General features: G+C 43.5%; 1 protein-coding gene across 1 annotated transcript in view; it reads left to right on the top strand.

The window, feature by feature from the left end:
• COL4A1 (collagen type IV alpha 1 chain) overlaps positions 1-17,890 on the top strand; it is a 154,139-nt gene extending 136,249 nt beyond the window's left edge. The window contains exons 44-52 of the mRNA XM_007960883.3: positions 196-268; positions 1,113-1,184; positions 2,384-2,512; positions 3,795-3,893; positions 4,905-5,117; positions 5,953-6,130; positions 11,636-11,750; positions 14,334-14,506; positions 16,410-17,890. Of these exons, the coding sequence (XP_007959074.3) occupies positions 196-268; positions 1,113-1,184; positions 2,384-2,512; positions 3,795-3,893; positions 4,905-5,117; positions 5,953-6,130; positions 11,636-11,750; positions 14,334-14,506; positions 16,410-16,491 (1,134 nt within the window). The 3' untranslated portion in view covers positions 16,492-17,890. The remainder of the gene's footprint in view (positions 1-195; positions 269-1,112; positions 1,185-2,383; positions 2,513-3,794; positions 3,894-4,904; positions 5,118-5,952; positions 6,131-11,635; positions 11,751-14,333; positions 14,507-16,409) is intronic.
• The last annotated feature ends 3,475 nt before the right edge of the window (positions 17,891-21,365 follow it).

Raw genomic sequence — 21,365 nt, 5'->3', positions numbered from 1 at the left:
CTTTCCAGCTTCCCGATTGAGGCACATGCAGAGGTGGTGTTATTCTATCATTTAAGAAACCACAAGGCACCATTTGTTCACAAATGTGCTTAGCAAAACACTGAGGGGCTGTTTCAGTTCTCCAGCTAGCAGGTTACGGGAGAGACTTAGCCTACCTATCCTGAGCAATTTCCAACCTCCTCTTTGTGTGTCTAGGGCATTGGTGGCTCTCCAGGAATCACAGGCTCTAAGGGTGATATGGGGCCTCCAGGAGTTCCAGGATTTCAAGGTAAGACAGCACAGGCCTTGCTGCACAGCCTTTGCAGCAGGAGGTGCTGTGTGAAGAGCTTCCTAGCCTCGGGCACTTTAGCACTGATAGCACCGGTGCCATTACAGCGCGAGATACTGTTCTCTGAAAATTAAAAGCGGCATTTCTGTGTGGCAGCCCAATTTGTATAATCTTATGGATGCCAGTATAAAGACATTCTGATTTTCTTATTAAGAATCAGTGGATCATTAACATCTCACTAAGAAGTCATGGATTTGGGCTATTCATTAATTTATTCATGTATTAAACACACGTTTTTCGGGATGCTTACCAGCTCCCACTCACTGCAGTTTTTACTGCTGAGTCAGATACACATGAAAGGCGAATAAAACAGGTCTCAGCCTCAAGGTGTCTTGTGGTCCCACTGGGGACATGTGTGAATCAGATCAAGACCAAAAACAGAGCCCTATGCCCCTCCACTAGTTGGATCATTTGACAGTTTGTTGCATGCTTATAAAAATGTAGCTTCTGGGTTCTAGAAAAAAGAGTTTCATCAAAAGTTTTACACAGGTGACCAGAAATAATGCTGTTTTCTTCCTGGAAGATAAATTGGAAATTTGTTCACCGTCTATGTGTGTATATGTGTGTATATATGCATATATGTGTGTATATGTGTGTATATATGCATGCATAAGCAGCTGTGTGAATGTGTATGTATGGGTAGGCATATATGAGTATATGTGTGTATATGCATTTATCTATACATTGGTGTACATGTATGTGTGTGCACTAGAGATATATATACACACACATATTTGTATATCATTGGGAATTCTGTGCAAGACAATGTTTTCCCTCTGCTTAGGTCCAAAAGGTCTTCCTGGCCTCCAGGGAATTAAAGGTGATCAAGGCGATCAAGGTGTCCCGGGAGCTAAAGGTAGGAGAATTTGTTAATCTGTGAATACCTTACTGGTGCTTTGTGAAAATGTAAAAGCCAGGAATGCACAGAATTGGGGTGTTTGGTTTTTCATATGTAAAATGACTCAAAAATTATTAAAAACAGTTGATTGAGAATTCTTTGCAGCAAGTCAGGATTCCTGTAGTTGACATTTTAACCAGCAACTTGTCTGGAAGTAGAATCTGATAAATCCAGGACTGAGGGAACTCCAGGGGAGGGGTGGCTGAGGGTCTCGCTGACAGGCTCAGAATTCAAAAACTCCCCAAGGCTCTAACGTTAACCTGAAATCAACCACTGAAAGTTATAATAGGAAAGAAAATCAATCTTGCACTTAGAGACGGAGTACATTCCTGCTGCACAGTAACAAATTCTTCCTGGGAAAGGTGCTGTTGGCTTCTCCACCGGTGGGAGCCCACAGCATGAAGGGCACTGAAAACCACGACATCATCTCAAAAGGGAATGGTTTAAGCACAGTATTCATCCTGCTTCCTCTCTGTAGAGCAGACCATATTTCTAGGGCATCATTTAATTTTCAAAACCATGTTTTGGGAGAGAGAATGAGAAACCACATGCCCTGAGACGTGGAACCCAAGGAAGGAGAGGGGAGGGAGGGTGCGTGGAAGGGGAGCGAGGGTTGAGGGTATTGGGCTGAAGACGAGGAGGCCGAGGGGACCTCACACTTTGTGTGGTTCTTACCACACGCCGAGACCTGTCATGCAGAAGGATTAAGTTCATTCATTGCTCAAAGACGAGGACCAGCGTGATACTGTACAGTAAGGCAGGTTTCAGAGGAGTGTGGGAAAAACGTCCTAATCGCAGAGGGCACTCTCCATGTCAGAAGCGGGGGCTGCCTGGGAAGAACAAGCTTCTCTCCCCACTGGGAGGGCTGGTGTGAGGCTGCAGGGTGGTGGGCAGGGGTCCCAGAGCCCAGAGTGCGGTGGGAAGTTACACTGATGCCCCAGTGCCTTTGCCCGAGAGTTCAGGATTTCAGGTGAAATACTAAAGATGTGCAGATTGGACATGTTTTGTGAAGATCTGATTACTTGGGTTTTGATAATGACTTCACCTTTGAGAAGGACATTCCATTTGGACAGCTTCACCTGGGACTCTCCTCCTAAAGTTGTTTCCTCCCCAGTTGTGGACAGTGAAATTGATCAATGCCTTCCCTATTCCCACAGGTCTCCCGGGTCCTCCTGGCCCCCCAGGTCCTTACGACATCATCAAAGGGGAGCCCGGGCTCCCTGGTCCTGAGGGCCCCGCAGGGCTGAAAGGGCTTCAGGGACCTCCAGGCCCCAAAGGCCAGCAAGGTGAGAAGGCTTGGCCTGTGCAGGGTGGTATGGGGAGCCCAGACGGGTGGTGGGCAGAGTTCCTCCTCACCCATGTATCTAAAATAAGTTTCTGGGTAATGATTATACACACACATAGGAATATGAGTTTCTTAACCTCTCTTCAATGCATATCAAAACCTATGACATTTTTAAAGGGACCTAAAAAAATCCAGAAGAAAATCCAGAAATAGCTAGAGGAACACGTAACAACACATCTGTGTTCAGTTAGAAAAACACGGGCTCAAAGAACCAGATCATGACCTTCCCCCTCCCGCCTCCCGCTCCAGATGGGGGTGGCAGGTAGCAATCTGGAATGGTAACGATCGGTGCTCTCCATCCATGCCTCCAGGAGCTCTGCCTGATTGGCACCGTCTGTACAATTCTCTGTTATTTCCCGAAACCTTAACCTAGTCTTCTGCTTATTTGAGCTAAACATCTCCTATTTTAAGAGCTACTTATAAGGAGTGGGTGGGAAGTAAAGGAGAATGAAAACATTTCAAGTTGAAAGGTAGCATCAGTGAAAATTTAAAGATACTTAAGAATAAGCCGGCCAGGCTCACTGGGTCACACCTATGTAATGCCAGCATTTTGGGAGGCTGAGGTGGGAGGATCACTTGAGCCCAGGAGTTCAAGACCAGCCTCGGCAACATAGGGAGAGTCTGTCTCTACAAAATAATAATAATAATAAAAATTAGCCAGGTGTGGTGGTGCATGCCTGTAGTCCCAGCTACTCGGGAAGCTGAGGTAGGAGAATCGCTTGAACCCGAGAGGTCGAGGCTGCAGTGAGCGCTGGTCACACCACTGCACTCCAGCCTGGGTGACAGAGCGAGACCCTGTCTCAAAAAAAAAAAAAAAAAAAAAAAAGAATAAGCTACGTACACGAAAACAAAAAACTGTCCGTGTCAGTATATCTTTGCCTAAAAATTGAGAGCCCAGTATATGGCCGAGAGGGAAAGGTTTATCCAGTCTCTCATTCCCTCCACATCACCTGCCTTCTCCAAACCAATCTGCCAAACAGCGAGAAACCAGGGAGAACTCAGAACGAGGTGCCCAAACACACCCCCAGCTGAATATCCAGCTGCTTCTGCCAAGTCTGTACTCGGCTTTGTGGGAAGCAGCTCCTGGCTGTCCAAGAAAACGTTCTCGTCTGCAGTGAGACTACGCTTGCCTCCTTGAACACTGAAAAGGACATTTAAGAAGGGAAGAAAGAGATACAGCTTACTGCCATATGGGATCATAAATTATTTTTCCTCTGCCTCAGGTGTTACAGGATTGGTGGGTATACCTGGACCTCCAGGTATTCCTGGGTTCGACGGTGCCCCTGGCCAGAAAGGAGAGATGGGACCTACCGGGCCTACTGGTAGGTTGCGAGACTTCCAACCTAATTACCCTCGACCGGGATCTTTGGGACAGAAGCAGCAGACCCAGGCATGGGGAAAGCAGCAAAATGAAGTTGGGTGTATTACTTGACAGATTTCCGAAGAAGTCGGTTTCTTAGAAGAAATAGGGTCAAACAAAAGAGCTGAAGAAGTGTCCTTTTTTCTGTGTAGAGACAGATATTGATCAAAGCACACGCTTCCCAGATGTTGTTGAAAGGCAGCCAATAGTGGTGGCCCATGTGGTTTCCTAAGTGGGATGTGAGCTGCAGTTATGAAAATTCTATTTCAGCAAAGGACAAGGGAAAGTCAAAATGAGTATAATGCCATCTTTGGCCCAAAGGCATGGGATAAACTTGATCTCCTTCCTTAGGAGAAGGGACACTCGAGTGTTCCATGAAGGCTATGATGCAAAAGGCTGAGGCTGCTGACTAACTGAACAAAGAGCTCAGCCCAGCAGACCTGCGCACAGTTTGGCACGTGGCACAGTTAGAGAGGGGACAAAAGCAGGCCTTGCCTGAGAGGTCACCTACTGCTCCATTTCCATACGTAGGCTTTGGGCTGCTATAGAAGAGAAAATGCCTTAAGATGAGGTTGTTTAATAATTCTGTGATAATCCTCCCCAACAGGAGCCCCACACTTCCATGTGAATGACATGCACAAAGTCACGTCATTCCTTTTCATTTATTCATATGTCCATTTTCTTATATGTCATATATTCATTGAACTGAATTGTTCGAGCATCTGCTCTGCACCAAGGACTGTGCTTATAAAAATGTCTTGAGGTGAAAAGAAAAAGTCAAGACACCACGAAGGAGGCAGGCAGCTGTGTTTAGTTAGCCATGCATTCTTTTTAGACTTTTTTGGTAACATGAATAGGTAGGATACTTTGTGGAAATATAAAATATTGAAAACTCTTTGGAGCAAATGATTTTGAAAGCCTTCAGGGGAGCGTGTTTGCAATTAGGGAAACTAATTTGTCTCCTATCTTCCAGGTCCAAGAGGATTTCCAGGTCCACCAGGCCCCGATGGGTTGCCAGGGTCCATGGGGCCCCCAGGCACCCCATCTGTGGATCATGGCTTCCTTGTGACCAGGCACAGTCAAACAATAGATGACCCACAGTGTCCTTCTGGGACCAAAATTCTTTACCATGGGTACTCTTTGCTCTACGTGCAAGGCAACGAACGGGCCCATGGCCAGGACTTGGGTAAGAAGCCTGCAGATCCACACATCCATTCAGTGTGGGTGTGTTGAGTGCCTTCGGTGCGCAGCGCTGGACTCGCCTCTGCTGCTGCACTGAGGGCAGTAGCCAGTGAAAGAGCAGCCTGGCCCCGTTTCTCTCCATTGATTACAAATAATCAGTTCAACAGCTGCTGTGTTACTAATGGCAAGCCAAGAAATGTGGAGACTGAATGTTCAAAAATCTTTAAATTAATAAAACTTTAGATCTCATCGTCAAATTATCAAGTAGGATCAAGATTCCTGGAGCGCACTTAATATCTTGCATTAATGCAACTTAACCATTGCTCTTTGTAAAAAATGTCCACGTTATCCTGTCTGAAATTCTGTACGGCTGCTGAGCTCTGAGTTCTGCTCCTCTACTTTAGGTCAGCAGAAAGCTACATATCTGTCCTCATTATCTTAGTCTGCCCCAGATAACCTCCAGCAAGCTGTGTTTTAATTTTCTCTACCTTTAACTTTTATCAGGGTTAGAATCAGCAAGCTGCTATAGAAAGAGCATCTCTGCATTTTCTGCAAAACTGTTGTTAAAGACATTGCCCAATTTGTTACTGTCCATTGTATAATGAACCGTACGTTAAGTTCCTTCTAGAATTCAGCTTTAGGAAAAGGTTTCTTTGTGCTGGTAAACTGGTTTTGTTTCCTTTCATCAAAAATGTCCTACAGAATCCTTTATACATTTCCATTTCCGTGATTATGTTGATTACATGTTTTTGCTTGTTGTCCAGCTGAAATCCACTTTACATAGAGATAGATTGTGAATTATAAAGAAAACATCTCACATTGTCTTCTCCCTTGTGTAGGCACGGCCGGCAGCTGCCTGCGCAAGTTCAGCACAATGCCCTTCCTGTTCTGCAACATTAACAATGTGTGCAACTTTGCATCACGAAATGACTACTCATACTGGCTGTCCACCCCCGAGCCCATGCCCATGTCAATGGCACCCATCACGGGGGACAACATAAGACCATTTATTAGTAGGTGAGTTGAGCATTTGTAGGAACAAATGCATAATTGAAGAGGAAAAGTCTCTAGTCTGGACAAACATAATTTTTCTATTTTTCTCCAAAACGTTCAATCCATTGCCATTTAGTTTATTATTTGTGATATCTGAGTTTTGTAATGGAAATCAACCATAAAAATTATTTGACGTAAAAGTCAGTTGGCTGGGTGCAGTGACTGGTGCCTGTAATTCCAGCACTTTGGGAGGCTGAGGCGAGAGGATCGCTTGAGCCCGGGAGTTCAAGACCAGCCTGGGCAACATGACGAGACTTCATCTCTCCAAAAAATACAAAAGTTAGCTGGGCATGGTGGCACGAGCCTATGCTTCCAGCTACGAGGGAGGCTGAGGTGGAAGGATCACTTAAGCCTGGGATGTTGGGGCTGTAGTGAGCTGAGACCACGCCCCTGCACTCCAGCCTGAGCAACAGAGTGAGACCCTGTCTCAAAAAGCAAAAAAATAAAAAGTCAGTTACTGTGTTTTAAAATTATGGTGCAGAACCATGGTGAGAGAATGCCGGGATTGCAGAGAGAATTTCTGTTTTACCTCCTCTCTGTGCTGGTTAGCTTTCCTCCTGTGAGCAAAGTGATGTCACTGGATTCTCAGCCAGTGTCGGAACAGTGTTTCTCAATCTTTCTTTTTTAAAAAATAGTAACTTCACCAAGGAGCCTTTTAAGACATTGTTTTCTGAATCATCCCTGCCCCTATGCATTTTTTTAGAAATTATTTTTAATTTTGGTAAAATGCACATAACGTAAAATTTACCATCTTAATAATTTTTCAGTGTGCAGTTCAGTGGCATTAAGTACATTGGCATTGTTGTTTAACCATCACCACCATCCGTCTCTAGAACTTTTTCATTTTCCCAAACTCAAACTCTGTCCCTATTAAACACTGACACCACATCCCTCCTCTGGTGACCCCAATTCTACTTTCTGTCCCTGTGAATTTGACCCCTGTAGACACCTCATGTAAGTGGAATCATATGATATTTTTCCTTTTGTCACTGGACTGTTTCACTCAGCATAATGTCCTCAAGGTTCATCTACATTATAGCGTGTGATAGGATTTCTTTCATACTTAGGGCCAAATAATATTTCATTGTGTGTAGGTGCCACGTTTTGTTGATCCATTCCTCTGTCAATGGACCTTTGGGTTTTGTCCACACCTCAGCTATTGTGAACAATGCTGCTATGAACATGGGTGTGAAAATATTTCTTTGAGAGCCTGCTTTTAATTTTTCTGGATGTATACCCAGAAGTAGAATTGTGGGATCATATGGTAATTCTATTTTTAGTTATTTGAGAAACCTCCATGCTGTTTTCCACAGTGGCCGCACCCTTTACATTCCTGCCACAGTGCACAGGGTTCCAGTTGCTCCACGTCCTCACCAGCACATGTTGTTTTCTGGCTTTTTGATAGTAGCCATCCCAATGGGTGTGAGGTGGCCCCTGTGAAATTGTAGTACCGCAGACATACTGTATATCTCCTCTGTTTGTGTATTGTATGTCTGTCTGTGCTTTATACATAAAATTATACAGATTTATACATTTAAAAATTATACAATAATACACACACTCCTAGTGCCACCAATTTTTGCTCCCTTGGGTGATATTGTACCCATTGAAAATGCATGTGTTTGGCTCAGCGATTTCCCTTAAGTGTTTATCCGCACTAATATCTGAAGTATGTTTTCAGACCCCAGGAGCCTCCCTGATAGGAAGTAAGATGGGAAACTGAAATTATTACGACTGAAAATGACATGACTGTCCTCTCTTTGCCTCTTTCCTTCTAATTACAAGTGTATTGCTGGCCAGGTGCAGTGGCTCACGCCTGTAAATCCCAGCACTTTGGGAGGCCAAGGCAGGTGGATCACCTGAGATCAGGAGTTCGAGACCAGCTTGGCCAGCATGGTGAAATTCCATCTCTACTAAAAATACAAAAATTAGCTGGGCATGGTGTTGCTTGCCTGTAATCCCAGCTACTCGGGAGGCTGAGGCAGGAGAATTGCTTAAACACAGCAGGCGGAGGTTACAGTGAACCAGGATCGCACCATTGCACTCCAGCCTAGGTGACAAGAGCAAAACTCTGTCTCAAAAAGAAAAAAAAAAGCTTATTGCTTAGAAATACTCAGAAATAATAGGAAAGTGGCCAGTGAACAAATTCATTTGACTAAGAAGCTATTCTGTAATTTTACTTTTTACGTATTAAGATAATAAATGATAAAAAAGATTAAAAGGTTTTTATATTCCCTTTAAAGAAATCAGCAGTCTTTGAACATGAAGAAAGATGTAGCAGTCATCAGCTAAGAAGTGCCCTGCATTCAAGAGAAAAGGGAAAAGGGAAGCAGATGCTTGGAATCACCCCGGAGCTCCTGCACAGCTGCCCCAGTCTGTGCCTTTAGCCCAACTCCTTTCATTAAATGAACATGCGCTGTTTCGGGGAAGACTAGGGTTATGTGCCAGGCAGGTCCTGGCAGATCACAGTTTAGTGAGAGAGCTATGTCACGTGGGGCCATGGACCAGAGGGCTGGAAGGCGCCTCCTATGTGGGAAAATCTTAGATCTTTGATGCCCTTACATTAAACTATCTACTGACCGTTTTCTTAGATTTTTTTTTTGAACTATGAGAAAACTTATTTTATTGATGTTAAAATGGAGAATATCATTCATGACACTTCCTGAATGGCGCTTTTCAGAATGCAGGCAATACTTCACCTGTGCGAGTGGCTGCCAGATATTGACTGTTTTGAGCCTTTTCTTGCTCAGAACCATGCCTGATAACTAGAAGGAAAAGTAACAACTTTTGTGGGTTTCTCTTTTTAGCTTCCTTTACACAACAGGTAGAAAAAGACTGTTCATTGCTATGTTTCCTATTTACTTTCTTGACAACGTTAACATTTGACCTTGATTCCGAGCTCCTTGACAGGAGGTCTGGCATGCCTTAGTGGTATTGCAAAAGCAGGTCTCAGAGAAGCTGTGTGTCTGAGACCAGCCTTGCTCTGTGATGCATTCCTTTCAGTAAAACAACCCTGGTCTGTGGGCACCAAGAGTCTGAGGTTTCTGTATGTTTTAATCCTCAGACGGGCTTGTAAAACCAACTTGGAGCTGCTAAACCTTAGAGTCTACGCAAGGGGCATGGCATTTCCCACTTCATGTGTAATTGGACCAGAAAGTCCTGGAATGTCCCAGGACTTTACATTTCCAGATTTTTATGTCTGTTAGTTGACACCTCAAAGCTCAACAGGAAGAGACCTTCCCAGGCGTGTACTTGAAGCCGCTGCCTTTGCATCAAGTCTGCCTCTACTTCCCTGTTGTAGAAAGGCTGCCCCTTTGTCCCTGTCTCTGAGCAGGCAGGTTTCCATGGTTACTGAACTTAGTGGTTTCCCACGACTTCTCAGGACTTACAGGTTCCTTCCCAGGTCTTCCCTTTAGGGAGGTCCGAAAGCTAAATTTTAGAAACAGCAAATGACACAAAAGCCTTCATTTTGAGCAGAAAAGGTGGCAGTTCTCCTGCTTTCATCCTGATAGTAGGGCACCATTTTCTAAGTACTTTCTAGCTTTCTGCAGACAAGACTCACGAGATAAATACTGATTGCTAATTGCTCTGATGAAAAGACCACTGGATTGAGAGCAAAGAGAAGTGCATTTTAGTTCTGTCTTGGACACAACTAACCCTGGCCTTAGTTTCTTCATATGCAATATGGAGAATGTGGCCATGTGAATTTTAAGGAATCACACAGCTCTTTAAGCCTGCAATGGGGCAGGACCACCCTCTCTATAGACCCTTGAAGCCCTCAGCTCAGAGACCGTCTGAAAAACACAAAACGCTTCCCTCCAGGCTGTATTTCTGGTCTTGTGTCTAGCAAACAGATGGTGGCAGATGTATGAGGCCAATTTCAGTCACTGTTGTTTAAGTGAACCTTTTAATTCATCTGCATTTGGGTGAATAAAATAGAAAATTGCACACACCACACATACACACATATACACACGCACACACACACACATGTCCATGGAAAATCAAATGACTCATTCAGCCCTATTCCCCCTTCTGATCCACTTTCATGCAAATGTCCCAATATAACTAGGTGTAATTATTAACACCATTTATAGTCATTTATCAGCATTGTTAACACTCTGTTCATTTTGTGACTCGAATGTAATTATTCACTGTTGGTGTTTAATTTTTTTTTTTAAAACAAAGCATTATCCCACCATCAAGGGTTCCTTTCATTGAAAGGGTCTTAGTCAGAGCACTGTGCTGTGTTAATTTATTTCTGGTGCAGTCCCAAGCCTGAGCTGAATCAGCCTGGCTTGGGAGACATCCTGTCCTTGGGAGGGTCCTCTGCGGGTCACTTCAGCTGCAGTGGATACTGATGGCCTCAGACTTTGGACAGCTGAGCCAAGGGGGCAGACCAGAAAACAAGTTTCCCGCAAGAGGCCCATGTGGACATGCAGCCTCAAGTTCATTAAAGCATGCATTATTTGTCTTAGTTACTCAACTCACTAAGTGCATTTCTTATACTAAAGATTATTCATAGTTTCAAACAAACTGTTGCATTCCAAAAGGAGTAGCTCTTGGATTTCACCAGCATTTTTTCTGAAGCATTTATTGTGCTTGTGGAAATACATACTCATTGTCAAAAGATTGGAAAACACTCAAATGCCCGAAGAAGAAAAGCCGCCTGTAACCCCAGCCGCTCCGGGAGAGCCACTGTTAGAGCTTTGCCTTCCTATTTTTCCCTCCTACAAGACAGACAGTTAAATAACTCGTGTTGGATCTATTTTTTAAACAATTTTTTAGAGGCAGGTCTCGCTTTGTTGCCCGGGTCAGAGAGCAGTGGCACACAGGCAGGCCAAACATAGCTCCCTGCAGCCTTGAACTCCTGGCCTCAGGCAGTTCTTCTGCCTCAGCCTCCCTAGTAGCCGGGAGTACAGGCCTGTGTCCTGCTCTAATTTTTTCTTCTTTTTTTGAGATGGAGTTTTACTTTTGTTGCCCAGGCTGGAGTGCATTGACACGATCTCAGCTCACTGCAACCTCTACCTCCCAGGTTCAAGTGATTCTCCTGCCTCAGCCTCCTGAGTAGCTGGGATTACAGGCATATGCCACCACGCCCGGCTAATTTTTTGTATTTTTAGTAGAAACAGGGTTTCTCCATGTGGGTCAGGCTGGACTTGAACTCCTGACCTCAGATGATTCGCCTGCCTTGGCCTCCCAAAGTGCTGAGATTATAGACATGAGCCACCGCACCCGGCCATCCTGCTCTATTTTTGAATTGAATGTTTTAATCCTGAGATAGGCTTATAAAACCAACAGGAAGGTGCTTAACCTCGGAGTCTAAGCAATGGGCACGTTTCCCACTTAATATGAAATTGGACCAGAAAGACTGAGTGAGGGCGTTGAGTGTTGGTCATGGGGCAGTGCATGGAGGGCGGCCTCTGCCCTGCGCCCCTGCTGTGCTGAGTGTCTCTGCTCCACTTCCAGGTGTGCTGTGTGTGAGGCGCCCGCCATGGTGATGGCCGTGCACAGTCAGACCATTCAGATCCCACCGTGCCCCAGCGGGTGGTCCTCGCTGTGGATCGGCTACTCTTTTGTGATGGTAAGTGTCTGGGGAGACGCTGTATATCCTGGGAAGAGCCCCCCTTGCGCCCCATAGTCACCTCTGTCTGGTGCCTCCACACCTCGGGGTTCTCTGCATCTCGCTGCTTAAGCCCCTCCTTCTTCTTCCAACCGTCCCCTTCCAAAGCATGCCTGGAAGCCTGGCCTGCTCTGCCTGGTGACAGCAGGGGTCTCCAGCACCAGCCAGAACACTCCTCTGCTCAGAGCCAGGGTAGCTGGGATGAGCATCTTCCTGGAAATGCAGGTCCAGGCCTCTGCTTCCCTGTGGCTGCTCCACTCAGGTGCTCTACAGCTCTGTTCCAGCACCAGCAATATGAACAGCTTCTCTATACAACCTGCTTCTCCATACAACCAGCTTCTCTCTGTGAGCAGCTTCTCTACATGACCACCTTCTCTATGTGAACAGCTTCTGTATATGACCAGTTTCTCCATATGAGCAGCTTCTCCATGTGACCAGCTTCTCTATATGACCAGCTTCTCTACACAAAGTCGAGGCCTCTTTCAGGGAAAGGAGGAAGAGAGCCTGCACATAGGGAGTACACATTCTACTACAACACGAACGAGCTGGAAAGCAGAAGCTTGAGTTAGGAAGAGAACACCCGAGGGCTGGCTGTGGCCTCCACGAAGGCTCTCCTGGGCCAGTGCCGCCTGGGACCCTTCCCACGGGGCAAGGACTGCTCTCCTAGCCCCAGGGCTTCCCTTCCCCGCAAAAGTCAATTGAAACAGAAAACAAGGCCCCTGTTTGATACACTCATTGTAGCTTGTTTTATTCTGTTACCTCAGTTGGCAGTATTGATTAAATATATACAAGTCGTGAACTTACAAGATCAGAGTTATCCCGGAATTTGCCAATTCCCAGTAAACGACTCTACACACGCATCTGCATCATCACTGGAAGTCCTAGTCCCATCTTCACACTGTCAGGAATGAGCAAGGTGTACATTTGACCCACAGATGAACATTATTTATTATCTGACTGACAGGGAACAGGGCTTCATAGCTATTTTCTTCTGTAAATTATTCCAATTGTAGAAAAAATTGGCAGGAAAGCATTTTTTTAAATGTTTGAGTGAGGATGCTGAGTGGAGATAACAAGATAACTCATGGGTGGTGTGGCATCTGCCCTGCGCCCCAGCCATGTGGAGGGTCTCTGCTCACCTTCCGGACGTGCTGTGTGCGAGGTGCCCACCATTGCGATTTCCTTCTACTGGATTTTTCTTGTGCTTTTCTACGCATTTTTCCAAGTGTAGAAAAAGTTGGCAGGAAAGCAATTTTTAAAATGTTTGTGCACATATACAAGTTTGATTGTATGATTCGCTGGGTCGATTGTACTGCAGTTAGACTCTTCACGTTGCAGCACCACCACCAGATTAACAGGTTGTTCCAGTAATTTGAAGTGCTGCGTTGTAACTACTTTATCGAGAGAGCCAAAAAGGTTGAACATGCAGTATAGAGAAATCAGGACACTAACAATGATATAAGCATGCCATTTTCATTGAAAGGTAGATTGGATTTGCCACTCCATAATTATAAGAAATACTGAGTGGAATCTCTGTGTGTCAGGGAAAGTCCGGAGTTGCATTGAGGAACCACGGGAAAGCCGTTGTTACCCCAAACCCTTGTCTGGGTGTCACAAAGACCTGAAACAGTGATTGCCCATAATTTCTCGAAATCAGGAGCAAACAAAAATAATGACGTTCTAGAGAACAGTGTCTTCCAGCACCTCCTCTGAGTTCTCAGGACGATGGCTCTGGTCTGGAAGTCCCTGTCCTTGCCTCTGCTCTGCCTTCAAGCTGTGCGATCCTGGTCAGATCCCAGAATGTCCTCATCTGGGAATCAGTGGAGTTAGCCTTATCCTCAGAGGTCCCTTGTGTCTCCAAAATTCCAGAGTTCCCATTTCCCATATCTGAAATAATAGTCATGGGGATCTGTAGTAATGTCTTAGTCAAGGTTGTATGTCATTCATTTTAAGGTCTCTTGATTTCTGAGTACAGGAAGGTCCTACTTAAACCTGCTAGACCAAAATGCAATTTGATAAAGTTATAGTAGTTGCTATTTTTTTCTCTTACTCTTGTTTTTCTCTCTTTTTAAAGAAAAAAAAAATTGAATGATTATTCTTTACCTTAAGATAAATAGCCTCTAATATAGCAAATACAGGCATGCATTTGTAAAATCTGATTCCACATCAGTTGTTTGCAACATTATTGGAACATTTTGGCTGTTGTCTCATGCCGCACGTTAGAATGGGTTGGAGCGTTTCAAATCTAATACACGGTGAGCTCTTCTTCAAACTCTAATAAAGCTGGGCTGGTCATCTATTTGGGGAGCAGCCGTTAGATGATCCCTGGGGCCATGTTGAGCACTATGGGGCCCCAGCCATGCAGGCACTGGCTTGGCGGCCAGCCCGAGAATTTGGGCGCAGAGTGTGTCTTGTGGTGACCACATGAGGCTGCAGTGTGTGGCTTTCCAGAGGGAACACCCTGGCACCTTCCTGGGAAGGATCGATCTCTCTCTGGTGTTTGAGGAGGGAACCTCTGACTCACGGCTTGCGTCTGTTCCGCAGCACACCAGCGCTGGTGCAGAAGGCTCTGGCCAAGCCCTGGCGTCCCCTGGCTCCTGTCTGGAGGAGTTTAGAAGTGCGCCATTCATCGAGTGTCACGGCCGTGGGACCTGTAATTACTACGCAAATGCTTACAGCTTTTGGCTCGCCACCATAGAGAGGAGCGAGATGTTCAAGTAAGTGGGAGCGCTGCTTTTTTGCAGGGTGCTGACCCCTTTGTGACTTTTTTAATCATCCACAATCCATAGCATCTTCCAAAGCAAAGTCTCGAAGAACAAATGTAATGAACCTTTGATGCTGTTCGACATGGGCAGACCACTGAGACGATTTTCAAAGGCAGACCTGGAGTCATAGGTTTAATTTTTTCATATACTGAAGAACCGTGAAAGAAAAAGGTCACTTTCCATTTTTTCTAGGTGAATGTACTAAAATGTAATTAAAGCAACTGAAATCTCCAAACAGAGCATGTTTGAAATACAGTATATTTAATAATCCCGGGGAAAAGAAGTGCGCAGCATTCATTTTCATGCCATTTATAACACCGATCGTAATGTACACTTGGTGTAAGTTCTCAGTGACTTCACAAGGTATTTTTTTAGACTTGTGCAAATAAAAATTAATTTCAGCACAAATTCAGCTGAAATTGAGAGGGAAGACCCTTCCTTCCTTTTCCATTACCAAAATCTCACCTTTAAAATGACTGTCCCAAGTGGCTACTAACCTTGCTGGAGTTGACTGGGAGCCGGGCCGGTCCCCGAAGGCCAGGAGCGCATAATGAATCCTCTATCCAGAGCCCCAGCTGCAGCCCTGCTGGAGCCAGTGCAGGAGGCTGATGGAGCTGGCACTGCTGCTTACTGTTGGTTTCCAAAACAAGTGCTTCCCACCCCTGGAGATAAGCCTTTCGTCTTCACCTTTTTGGAGGGAATCATACGGAACTCTGCTGTGATCCTGTCTCTTTCTAGCTTAGATAGTAAGAGACAGAACGACATACTCACTCCTCTAATTCGTTACTCATCCAAAAAGTGCCGCGTGCCTAACTGGTGGTTTATTGGAGCCTTTCAAGGCACTGGAAACTTGACATCAATGCTGCAGATAGAGTTTAGCCATTCACTACCAAAATGAGCACACTTTGTTCATGCCTCAGCCCCTGCAGTGTCCTCTTATAGGGTTGATAGTTAATGATGGGGTTTTTTTTTTTTGTTTTTTTTTTTTTTTAACCAGCAGCCTGATACAATAAACTAAAATGTTTTCCCAGAGCAAATTAGGTAAGATCCCATTAATTTAAATAATAAACTTGAGGGTACTGGAATTTGCACCAAAAGTTGCTAAAACAAGCAGCCTCAATTTTAGGATGAGGCACTCTCATAAATGGCTATTTTAATTTAATTTTATTTTTTTAAAATTTTAATAGAATTTTCTCAGTACCAATTTTAGTTCAGATTTTACCTTTTCAACAATCAAAATAATGCAGAGTTTCTAAGCTTGAGAAACATTTGGGACATTAAATGTCTTTCCCTCTTTTTGGCCTCAAAGCAGACCACAGAAATCCTTCAAAAGTTATAAAAGTATTTTGAGGTCTAGGGAATTACTCCAGATTTATTACTCATCACATCATTCCACAAATATTTAATGAACACTTACTGTGTGTGTAAAGTGTTGCAGAGAAGAATAATATCTTCTTCTTACCTTGGAGGAGTTTATGATCTAATGGAGGAGAAAGGACCAAAAGTGAAATTGTAGTACAAGGAGGCAGGGTGGCACAGAGGGGAATGGCGAAGGCTTTGGAGCCAGACCGATGTGGCAGGACTTCAGCTGTGCCCTAAGGGGCTGTGGGCACTGGGGCAGGTGTTAGGGCCTGGGTGTGCAGATGGTAGGTGACCCTCAGCGTTCTGTGTGCCCTGCCCCCAGCACATGTCTGCTCACAGTAAGGTGGACAGCAGTCACTGGGTGGTACCAGGTTGGGGCCTGATGCCAGGGGCTGGGCCGACCCCTCAGACATTTCTGAGCAGGGCAGGACTGCCATGTTTCTGATGTGTTGTGAAATGATGGCCAATGGTCTGTCTCTGTGTTGTATTTTAGGAAGCCCACGCCGTCCACCTTGAAGGCAGGGGAGCTGCGCACGCACGTCAGCCGCTGCCAAGTCTGTATGAGAAGAACATAATGAAGCCTGAGTCAGCTAATGTCACAACATGGTGCTACTTCTTCTTCTTTTTGTTAACAGCAACGAACCCTAGAAATATATCCTGTGTACCTCACTGTCCAGTATGAAAACCGTAAAGTGCCTTATAGGAATTTGCGTAACTAACACACCCTGCTTCATTGACCTCTACTTGCTGAAGGAGAAAAAGACAGCGATAAGCTTTCAATAGTGGCATACCAAATGGCACTTTTGATGAAATAAAATATCAATATTTTCTGCAATCCAATGCACTGATGTGTGAAGTGAGAACTCCATCAGAAAACCAAAGGGTGCTAGGAGGTGTGGGTGCCTTCCATACTGTTTGCCCATTTTCATTCTTGTATTATAATTAATTTTCTACCCCCAGAGATAAATGTCTGTTTATATCACTGTCTAGCTGTTTCAATTAGGTCCCTTGGTCTGTACAAATAATAGCAATGTAAAAATGGTTTTTTGAACCTCCAAATGGAATTACAGACTCAGTAGCCATATCTTCCAACCCCCAAATATAAATTTCTGTCTTTCTGCTATGTGTGGTACTATGCAGCTGCTTTTGCAGAAATCACAATTTTCCTGTGGAATAAAGATGGTCCAAAAATAGTCGAAAATTAAATATATATATATATATTAGTAATTTATATAGATGTCAGCAATTAGGCAGATCAAGGTTTAGTTTGACTTCCACTGTTAAAATAAAGCTTACATAGTTTTTTTCCTTTGAAAGACTGTGCTGTCCTTTAACGTAGGTTTATAGAGACTAGGATATTGAATGTGAAACATCCGTTTTCATTGTTCACTTCTAAACCAAAAATTATGTATTGCCAAAACCAAGCCCAGGTTCATGAATATGGTGTCTATTATAGTGAAACATGTACTTTGAGCTTATTGTTTTTATTCTGTATTAAATATTTTCAGGGTTTTAAACACTAATCACAAACTGAATGACTTGACTTCAAAAGCAGCAACCTTAAAGGCCGTCATTTCATTAGTATTCCTCATTCTGCATCCCGGCTTGACAAACAGCTCTGTTGAATCACAGTATCAGTATTTTCACACGTAAGCACATTGGGGCCATTTCCGTGGTTTGTCATGAGCCGTGTTCACAGACCTCAGCAGGGCATCGCATGGACCGCAGGAGGGCAGATTCGGACCACTAGGCCTGAAATGACAGTTCACTAAAAGTCTCCAAAACATTTTTAAGACTACTAAGGCCTTTTATGTAATTTCTTTAAATGTGTATTTCTTAAGAATTCAAATTTGTAATAAAACTATTTGTATAAAAATTAAGCTTTTATTAATTTGTTGCTAGTATTGCCACAGACGCATTAAAAGAAACTTACTGCACAAGCTGCTAATAAATTTGTAAGCTTTGCATACCTTAGATCATTTTTATTTTGCACTTCTTCCAAATGAGAGTCACAGACTGGGGGTGATTTCTAGTGACTACAACAAGGAAAAAAAGATTGGTGGTCTCCATCTCTTCCTCTTTCGTTGCCTCCTCACTCCCTCCTTTGCATCCTTCCATCCGTCCCCTGAGACAGCTGTCATCCATCTCTCCATCCATCCATTCATTCACTGTATAAATGCCACTTCCCAGGCATTGGTTAAATACAAGATAAACAGAGATGAATAGCACGCATGTATAGCCATTAAGTGTGAATCCACTGGGGGGTTAGAACTGAGATTTTAGTTCTATTAGGAGTGAACCAGAGGGCTGGATTCCAAGTATTACTTGATGTAGCAAAAAAAAAAAAAAAAAAAAAAAAAAAGGATGGCAGATCTCTTTTCCCTAATGACTGAAGCTTCAGTTTGAACTGGATCAGAATATAGTCCACGGAGAATGAGTGTGTGACTGAAGACTCAGAAAAAAGCTCTCAATATGGTGATGTTCTCAGTTAACTCACCCAGAGCCATCGTGAAGACAAAGGACAGAATGTGGGCATGCAGCACAGTGCTCCAGGCAGGTCATGCGGCAGGGACCCCATTCGCCACTTTTTCCCCACTTCTGACAAAAACAGTGAAAAGCGTTCTTTGGTCTCCTTAGTATATGGAAGGGTAGAGAAGAAAATTAAAATCGTTAGGCTTAGTTTCTACTGAAGTTACTGAGAGGTAACAAGTTATTAAGAGCCACTTTAGAGCATTTCATACATGTAGATATATTTTGCGTACAAAATTTTGTATGCAATATATATGTATAAAGTTCATTTATCATGTTTGTTATATACAATTTAGTATCTCTAGGAAAGTACAAAGAAGATAATATGACACTGTGGATCTCGATATTCAAATCCCATGCATCTTATACCCGTTATTCTGAAAGCAGTTTTTATGTTTTTTAAATTAACTTACAGTAAAACTGACTTATTTTGATGTATAGTTCTATGAATCGTGAACTTACAAATAAGTTCACATACCCATAACCAAATCAGCACGCAGAACAGTTTCATCACCTAAAAACCTTCAAACCTGTACTATGTAGAACAGTCAGGCACCCTAACCTGGTCATCAACCATGGAACTATCCCCCATCATAGGTCGTCTATTCAAGAATGGAAGAATAGACTTGAAACTGTCTTCTTTTACTCAGCATAATGTATTTGACAGTCTTTCAAGTCGTTATGTGTATCAATAGTTTATTCCTTTCTATTGCTGAGCAGGATGGCATTTTATACACATACCACCCTTCACTTACCTATTCACCCATTGAAGGATATTTGGGTTGTTTCTGGGTTTTGGTGATTATAAATAGGAATAAACATTCACATTCAGGTTTGCCTGTGAATGTAAGTCTTCATTACTTTAGGATAAATGCCCAGTACTAAGACAGCTGTGTCATAGGGGAAGTATGCATTTAATGTTCTAAGGAGCTGCCAAACCATCTTCTGGGATGGCTGCACCATGCTGCCTTGCCTCCAGCAACCAGTGGGAGGGAGCTCCAGTGGCTCCACATCCCCTCCAGTATTTGGCATTGCCAGCAATTTGTGTGTGTGTGTGTGTGTGTGTGGTCTTCTCACAAGTATATAGTGGCATTAACTATGGTTAATTTGCATTTCTCTAATGATTAATGATGTTGAACAGTTTTTGGCTGTCTGTATATCTTGTATATCCTTTTTTTTTAAAAGTGTCTGTTAAACCTTTGCTCAGTCTTTTTAAAAATTTTATTTTATTTTGTTTTATTTTTAGATGGGGTCTTACTCTGTTGCCCAGGCTGGAGTGCAGTGGCATGATCTCAGCTCGCTGTAACCTCCACCTCCTAGGCTCAAGTGATCCTCCCACCTCAGCCTCCTGAGTAACTGGGACTACAGGTGTGTGCCACGCATCCAGCTAATTTTATTTTATATTTTTGTAGAGACTGGGTTTCACCATGTTGTCTAGGCTGGCCTCAAACTCCTAGACTCAAGTGTTCTGCCCACCTCGGCCTCCCAAAGTGCTGGGATTACAGGTGTGAGCCATCATATTCGGCCCCTTTGCTCAGTTTTTCAGTTGGGTTGCTTGTCTTCATACTGTTGCATCCTGAAAGTTATTCACATATTCCGGTTACAAGTCCATTTTTGGGTAAGTGATTTGCAAATTCATCCACTTAATGATGTCTTTCACAGAGCTAAACTTTTTTGCTTTTTAAAATTTCAGCTTTTATTTGAGACACAGCGGTGTACATATGCAGGATTGTTAGATAGGTGTATAGTGCCAGATGGCGAACATAGTACCCAGTGGGCAGCTTTTCAACCCAGGCCCTGTCCTCCCTCCCCGCTTTAGTATTCTGCAGTGTTGACGCGTCCATGTTTATGTCCATGTGTAAAGCTAAAGTTTTTAATTTTGATGATATCCAACTTACCAATTTTTGCTTTCTTCCACTGGACATGCTTTTGCTATTATGGTTAAGAACTTGCTGATACACCCTAGCTCACAAATATTTTCTCTTGCATTTTCTTCTCAAAGTTTTAAGGTTTTACTTACTACATTTAGATTTGTAATCCATTTTTTAATTGATGAAATTTCACATAATGTAAAACGCACCATGTTAAGGTGAACAATTCAGTGGCATGTAGTATATTCACAGTGCTGTGCAACCACCTGCGTCCAGTTCTAAGCCATCTGCTTCTAGTACTAAACCAGCTTCATCTAGCGCTAAACCAGCTTCATCTAGCACTAAACCACCTACATCTAACTGTATACCAGCTGCATCCAGTACTAAATTACCTGCACCTAGCATTAAACCACCTGCATCTAGTTCTAAACCAGCTGCATCTAGTGCTAAACCAGCTGCATCTAGTTCTAAACCAGCTGCATCTATTTCTAAACCAGCTGCATCTAGTTCTAAACAATCTGCATCTAATTCTAAGCAACCGGCATCTAGTTCTAAACCACCTGCATCTGGTACTAAACCAGCTGCATTTAGTTCTAAACCACCTGCATCTAGTGCTAAATCACCTTTAGTTCTAAACCCCAGCATCTAGTACTAAATCAACTGCATCTAGTTCTAAACTAGCTGCGTCTATTTCTAAACCACCTGCATCTAGTTCTAAACCACCTGCAGTCTAGTTCTAAATCACTTGCATCTAGCTCTAAACCACTTGCATCTAATTCTAAACCACCTGTATCTAGTTCTAAACCATCTGCATGTAGTTCTAAATCAGCTGCATCTAGTTCTAAACCAACTGCCTCTAGTTTTAAAGTACCTTCATCTAATTCTAAACCAGCTACATCTAGCTCTAAACCACCTGCATTCAGTTCTAAATCAGTTGCATCTCGTACCAAACCACCTCCATCTAGTACTAAACCACCTGCGTCTAGGACTAAACCACTTGTATCTAGTACTAAACCACTGTGTCTAGTTCCAAAACATTTCAATCATAC

The sequence above is a fragment of the Chlorocebus sabaeus genome, chromosome 3, assembly GCF_047675955.1.
Source record: "Chlorocebus sabaeus isolate Y175 chromosome 3, mChlSab1.0.hap1, whole genome shotgun sequence".
In the NCBI taxonomy this organism is placed as follows: Eukaryota; Metazoa; Chordata; class Mammalia; order Primates; family Cercopithecidae; genus Chlorocebus; species Chlorocebus sabaeus.
Note: the sequence above shows the minus strand (reverse complement) of the source record. Positions and strands in the feature narration are given on the sequence as shown.